Raw genomic sequence first — 7,299 nt, 5'->3', positions numbered from 1 at the left:
GAGTGAGGACAGCGAGGGCCACGTCTACCTCAGCCGCAGCTGCGTGCAGGTGCGGGGCGGGCGGGGCGGACTTTAAAAGTCCCCGAAGCGGGTAAGAGCCTCCCCGGCCGGGGCTGGGTCCAGCCGGCAGGAGCAGAGAAGGGGGCTTCCGCCCCGTCGGCTGGGGGGGGCGCTGCAGAGCCCCCTGCGCAGCTGGGCTGGAGCTGGTCCCCATCCTGCGGGGCAGCCAGAAGAGCTGCAGTGAGGGGTGGGGGGACCTGCCTCTGAGCATGCAGGAATAAGGGGGAGTCTTATCTGCTTTAGGGACCTTACATAATGCCCTAGGGTGTGATTCATTGTAGAAGGGGGGGTGCAGTTGCACCCTGCCTCCCCTCTTCCCCCACATCCGCTCCTGGGTCCAAGCTCACGTGCCCTGAGTGCCTGGCTCTGTTACACCAGCTCAAAGTCTCCCACACCAGCAGTGTACAACCAACTCTGGCCCCCTCCCCATTCTCCTGTGACATGGTTTTCTCAATGGCAGCCACAGGCTGCATGCAAGGGCTGCCTGGGGATATCAGCACCTCCCTAATCTGTCAGATGAACCACATGAGGGCTCCCTCGGCTGCATTTGTGAGGCCCAGGCTGGCTGTACACCACGTACCTCTGCCTACCCACATCTGTGCAGGTGCCCCTTCCCTTCTGCTGTGGTTCTGGCCTTCCCCATCCCTCAGACCTCTTGCTTGACCAGGGGTCTGAGTGTGTGTTTGAGAATCCTGCACGTTCTTAATGTTTCCTCTTTCCTGCCTTGCAGAGGCTGCTGGAGATCACAGAAGGGTCCGAGTTCCTCCGTCTGCAGGTGGAGGGAGGTGGCTGCTCTGGATTCCAATACAAGTTTTCCTTGGACACTGTTATCAATCCTGATGACAGGCAAGGACTGAAAGGGTGTGGGTCATCGTAGTGTGGGAGATGTCTGTGGACCAGCATGCTGAGAGGGGTGTTTGTGATAGTGTGGTAAATTGGGTGGTCATGCTGTAGTACTGTCTGCCCTCTCTGGATGGTTGGCTAATAAGTCACCTGTGCTTCTTTTCCCCAGAGTGTTTGAACAAGGTGGTGCCCGTGTGGTTGTGGATGTGGACAGTCTGGCCTTCGTGAAAGGGTCCATGGTAGACTTCAGTCAGGAGCTGATTCGCAGCTCATTCCAGGTGGTGAGCAACCCACAGGCGGAGAAGGGCTGCTCATGTGGAACGTCCTTCTCTGTCAAACTCTAACTGGACTCTTCCCTGAGTGATGCTTGGTGAACATTGGGCCACAGACCCAGCAAACTTGTTGCTTTCCCAGCTTCCCCCATCGTCGTCCTCAGTTTATTACACAGTTGCTGCAAACAATCCCAACTGTGTTTCAATCTGAACAAAGCCTGCAGCCAGGCCCCACTGAACTCTCCCTTCAAGAATGTGAAGTAGACTTCAGTGCACACAAGAGAGCATTCTCTGTCCTCTGCGAAGTCCTGTGGACTGGCCTGTGTACCAGGTTGCTGTGGTGCCAAATCTCCTTAACAAACTCCCCACCCCACCTCCCCCAGCATGTGGAACTGCTTGTTTTGCTGGAACTGCTTGTACATATAAATATTGTTGAGAGGTTTTGCTTTTTTTTTTTATTTTATGTTTTCATGCATTTCTAGTTGCAGTTAAAATGCATGCCAACATGCTGTTGCCTCCCCCTGTTACAGCCATCTGGCTAGAGGACTCCTGGGGTACTTCTCCTGCGACCCAGGGTTTCTTGCTCTGCCTTCTCCACCTAGCTGTGAACCATCCTAAATAACTTGTTCTAGAGATCTTAACAAAGATCTTCAGCAGTGAGCACTGTTCCCATCTCTTCTGGCCCTTTTGCTTCCAGGAGTCTGCAGACAGTTCTGTGCTGTCAGCATGTATGGGGAGATAGTACTCTCTGCTCTGTGTAGGTGAGGCAGAATGATGTGTGTAGGGGGTGATTTAATAATTGAAGTACTTTTAAAAACAACATAACTTGGTTTCTCAGCCTGGTTCTCTGGATTTTAAAAAGTAGCACAGGCCAGCAGATGTCCTTTATGTTGTCCTTTGCCAGCAGTGAACAGGGACAGGACTTTATGTTGAAAGGTGGAGACAAGTGCCTGTAGTCACAACTGGGAGTTCTGTCCTGCACCAAATATGGATTTTAATCAGTTGAGAAACTTTGTTCCAAGTTTTGCCTTATGAAAACAAGCAAGGAGAGAGATTCAGTTATAACTAATCCCTCTTTCCCTTCATAAAATAGTGCTGGGCAACCAACCTAGTAAGCAGGGAGCCTAGCGGTTTGTGTTGTAAACTCTGTTTCAGTTGCAACTTTCTGAAATTTTCACAGTTCAACTGAAATTTTACATGCATGGTCTGTGCTGGGGATGAGTTTTGGTTAAGCGTAGGCCCAAGTATCTCCACTGCCTTCTGCGTGAGAAAAGAGATGGGGAAGTTTAGCTTTTCCTATCATGTCTTGAGATCTTTAATGGCTATGCAGCCAAATCACTTGGGATTTAAAAATATCAGTTTCTGATGCAAACTGGAGGAACTGCATGACTTTGCTGTGGAGTAATCCAGTGGGATTAGAGCAAGACTGTGCCTTTGAGAATCGAATAACAAGCAGCAAGCTTCTTTTTTGTTAATTTTGCTAAATACTTGCCTAAGAGGGGCTTGTGCGGGGGTGTGCAGCTGAATACCTGCATACAGATGTTGCTGCTGCACTGAGTGGGACCCAGCCAGTCAGAATCTCCTGCTCTACCCCGTAAGTGCTTTGGGAGACCACTACTGTTTACTTCTCTTTGGCCTGGAGGAATGTGCCCAAGGCTGGGATCCGAGAGGGCTTGAGTTCTGATCTTATCTTTTCCCTAACTGGCTTTAATTGCTTCCCAAAATTGACAAGCGTCATTTAATTCTGTCACACACTTGGAGAGCTGACTGTAATATCATCCCATTTGATGGATGGGGCAGCTGAAGACACTTGTCTAAACTCCCATTGGAATATTTGACACGACTGGGAAGGGCACATTATCTGTGTCCTGTCTATTACATCACAGTTAATCTTATGCACATCTTAAAGGGTCAGATCTAAAGCTTAGTGTAGGTACACAGCTTTATGACTAACTGTGTTCTTTTATGAGGAATAAATCTTCTTCCAGTCTCTTATCTGTAGCTTAATTTTCTGTGTTAAGAAGCAAAGTGCTTGGTCTGAGACCAGTACCCTTCAGCCTTGGACAGGTCTGTCTCGTAGCCTTTTTGGAAAATGCAAACATGGCAGTGAGTAATGGGGAAGTATGAAGTATGAAATCTAACTAAACTAATCTGAGTTCATGGAAACTTTTTAACTGAGCAGTCTGTCTGTGATTCTTTTATATGGAATTTATACCTACCTGTTTTATTTGCTTTGTACCATATGAGGAAGGACCATTTATGCACTTTCTCTCTGTCACTTGCACAATGGTCTAAGAAAGCACTTGCACATGCAAGCAATTTTTGCCTTTCACAGAAACCACCCCCTGAGTAACATGTAAAGGATGAAATTTCATCCCCTTTCTTAAGTGACATGAGTAGCTATTTCTGTCCTACCATGTAGGAAACCCACATCTGTGATTTTTCTCTACTGGGTTATCTTAGCAGTACCTCTGTAAAATCACTAGGTGGCTCCCTTACTCTTTAGGAGTGGGATTGTTTGGGTTCTGTGAAAACTTCTGCTGAAATCTAGGGTCTGGCTAGAGTGCCCTTCCTTTGGTCCTCTGATGAGCAAAGATGTTGCAGCTTCTACGGCTGTCCAGGGACCAGTTCAGCACTGGTGTAAGAACAGTTTTTTTGGTTTGGGCATGAGAGAGGTTGTTCTGGAGATCAGAGAGATTCTGGCAACATGACCGATGCTGGGATCTACAAAAAAGTCTCATTGTCCTACTTCTAACTCAGTCAAGGGAAACCATCTGTGCTGGCCAGAATCACTGGTTTTACAGCAGCATTCCACCAATGCAGTGATACAAACAGTCCACATGAAAATGGAGAATTGGCTCCCTTCAGGATCCTGCCAACTCTACAAAGAGAATTAAATGCATCTGAGATCTAGCAATCACTAGTCTACTTCCTGTTCACTTGGTATTGGTCTAGGAAGTCAAAGACAGAGGTTGTAGGAATGGAAATGAAACGAGGAATGTACTGAGTAGGTTTTGACTGGGAGGTTTAGAGATCTGTTGGGCAAATGCTCAAGTTGCAAGCCTGTTGGGCAAGGCAGATGACATAGTCCAGTGTCAGAGGAAGTTGAGTGTGAGTGAAGTTAGGTTAAAAGTTTGTTTTAGTCTGTTATGTGCATTTGACAGGTAACATTCAGGAAAAGCCTTAGTAGAGCAAGGTGAGTTAAGAGCAGGGTGGTGGATGAGGGTTATGAGCATCAAGGTAGTGCCTAGAATACAGAGCAACTGTCACCTAATGAAAGTGTCTAGAAAAGGTGGGTAGGGGAGGATGGGCAAACTTCTGTGTGACTTCAAAGAAGATGAGAGGTTGGAGGATGATCTTCCACAGTAAGTAGGAGGGAATGCTATATTCTGTGCCTCCCTTGACAGTAAAGAAGTGACCAGAGAGGTAGAAGAACCAAGCAGGGTATTTATAGAAGCTAGGTTAGGATAAAATGTTAAGCAGAAGGGTATGTGCAATAGGTTCAAGGACAGTGGAGTGGTTGGGGAGGGGATAGAAGCAGTGACTGTCCAGGAAGAGGATCTTAGACATACTTGATGAGAAGATGTGGCAGATAAGTCTTCTGCTTATATCTGACTCCAGTAGTACTCTGCACTCAAGGTCTGAGATTTAGTGGCTCATGCCAACTGTCAGTGCCCTGTATCTTTATCAGGCCTCAAACCAGGCCCTGGTACAGAGATGACACTTGTTGCTGTGGGAGAAGCTCCCTCCTTTATCATTGATAAGGGAAATAAATTACATTCATCCTGGTGGGTCTTTCTGTTGATCAGTAGTATTAGATACCTCAAGTACGCCTGCAGCTGCTTGGAAGTAGAAAAGGAATGAGTGCACATACCCTGAAATGGTGTAGGTCTTTCTTTGTGACCCAGGCAGAGGCTGAGCCATGCAGTCTCTCTCTCCGGACTCGGTTACTACAGCTCATACCTAGGAATGAAGTTACGTACCCTAAGAAGGATTTGGTGGGTGTAAAACAACACCCAATCCTTTTAGCATTGTGTGTTGTTGTAGGCACTCCATCTTAATGCTCTCCCCTCTTCACTTGTTCTGTTTTTCCATAAAAAGTTAGGAGGTTTTTGACCCAACAATTATTTTCCTCCAGAAGTTGACCCTAGCTGCCTGACAGCACCTTTCTCTGCAGCCATGAACTCCCATGACACTGGATCAGTGCAATTGTCAACCAACAGGGAGAGACTTGTGAGTTTAGAAGACAGAACTTCCAGTAGAGCAAACAACAAATTGCTTTGCCACAAGAGATAAGCGTCTGAGTACTTAACCTCTATAGAACCAATAGAAAATCTCTATTGGATTCAACTCTTACTCATTTTTTTTCAGGCAGAATGTGCTCATATACAGACAGGAGGCTAGGTTTGATTGAGACACTGGGATTTGAATCGGCTTCAGGATTTAGCATCCACCTAGCTTGGGGCTGGAATAGAGGTATGTGCTATAGGTAGTGTTTAGGATTCAACTAAGACCGATTTTTATTTGGTTGAATGTAGGAGAATCTGGTTTGGGTGGGTCATAGACTTCAGTTTGAGTTTTCATTTTGTTGGGATTAATAGCAAATGGACTTGATTAGAAGTTGATCCCAGGAGGACATACAGTTGTGGAGAGAAATGCTGTTCAGGCAGTTAATTCCCCATCAGCCCAGCTAGGAGTAGGCACGGTAGTGTGTGTGGTGGGGGTCAGTGTGTAATGCTGATTCCTCATTCATTGGAGAACTGTGCGAGTACAGTGCTTCCTACTTCAGTCCTTTATATCATTTGTATGTTTTAAGTATTTCCTGTGTGAGCAGTAAGAGTTTATAGCCTCAGTCTTTGTAGTTGATCAGAGCCTAGGTTTGTGTCCCTGTTTTAATCAGTGCTCATTTACCTTTGGCATCCTTCAGTGGAACAGAATGGTATGCCTTTCAGTTGTCATGGAAACAGTGAGACTAAATGCATATTACCATGGCAACCTGCCATGATCTTCAGCTCTGTCTGTAGGTCTTATTTCCTAACCATGGGGGTGGGGTGGTGATAATGGATCTTCCACTGTTTTAAAAAAATAAACCCTCCTCTGCTTCCAAAGTTGGTTCTGTGCCTGAGAAATGCAGTACGTAAGACAAGTCTGTTACTGCTACAACTGTCCATTGGCCCAGCTACACCCAGGGAATAATTTCACCTCTTTTTTCCTCTCTTCAAAATACAAAGACCTTCAGAATGATCAGATGGTGATCTGTTAGACTCTTCCTGGGCCTGTTCGTTACCACAATCCACTCTCCTAGGAAAATCCGGTGACTCTTAATGAACCTCTCACTGGGTGGCTCTACATGTGTGCTGGACTATACGGTAACTGCTGTCACTGCGTAGTCCTGGCACCGCATGGGTAGTTTTTGACACTACTGCGCAGTAGCTCATTGCTGCTATGCAGGAGCATCAGTATCACAGTTCAAGTCTGCTGACACTGTGTCTGTAGCGATGAGCTATGCCCCCTATACCTCATTGCTACAGCAACATAATGTCTCGTGTAGATGCACCCACCATGTCCCATGGGTCAATATATATCGGCTGCTTATGGACATGGGGAAAAAAAACCCTAGCATTTCACTTCAAGCTTGATGTGTCCCCATGCCGAATGCAGTACATGCCTAGAAGGGGCATCATGTTAGTTTAACCCGGCTCGCCCAATGTCTGTATAGATCGCCTTCAGTCCAGCTCTTTGGCACTTTTCTCTAATACCTGATTGTATCAGCTTTAAGAGAAAAGTGCCAAAGAGCCCCACTAAAGTGTCTGATCTATATAGGTGCTGGGGAGCCAGGTCAAACTAATGTGCTTCCTCTTCTGGTAAAGCACTGTTTTTGATTGTTGGATTTTTTTCACATCTGTCAGCAGCTAAGTTTCCTTTTATCCTGCTAGCTGACACCAACCTGGACATTGTGGGGATCACTGAAACGTGGTGGGACTCAACAGATGACTGGGCGGTGAATATCAAGGGCTATAGGCTGTACAGGAGGGACAGGATAGGAAGGAAAGGTGGGGGCGTGGCACTCTACATTAAGGAGGAATACCTATCCTCATCAATTAACAAAGAATCAGAGGAAGGG

General features: G+C 46.6%; 1 protein-coding gene across 1 annotated transcript in view; it reads left to right on the top strand.

The window, feature by feature from the left end:
* ISCA2 (iron-sulfur cluster assembly 2) overlaps nt 1-6,253 on the top strand; it is a 6,554-nt gene extending 301 nt beyond the window's left edge. Inside the window, 3 exon segments of the mRNA XM_019552044.1 lie at nt 1-91; nt 791-906; nt 1,073-6,253. The exon segment at nt 1-91 is cut by the window's left edge and continues 57 nt beyond it. Of these exon segments, the coding sequence (XP_019407589.1) occupies nt 1-91; nt 791-906; nt 1,073-1,247 (382 nt within the window). The 3' untranslated portion in view covers nt 1,248-6,253.
* The last annotated feature ends 1,046 nt before the right edge of the window (nt 6,254-7,299 follow it).

Source organism: Crocodylus porosus, unplaced genomic scaffold (assembly GCF_001723895.1).
Source record: "Crocodylus porosus isolate Cpor-Errol unplaced genomic scaffold, CroPor_comp1, whole genome shotgun sequence".
NCBI classification, from domain to species: domain Eukaryota; kingdom Metazoa; phylum Chordata; order Crocodylia; family Crocodylidae; genus Crocodylus; species Crocodylus porosus.
The sequence above is the reverse complement of the archived record's forward strand: the minus strand, read 5'-3'. Positions and strand labels throughout refer to the sequence as shown.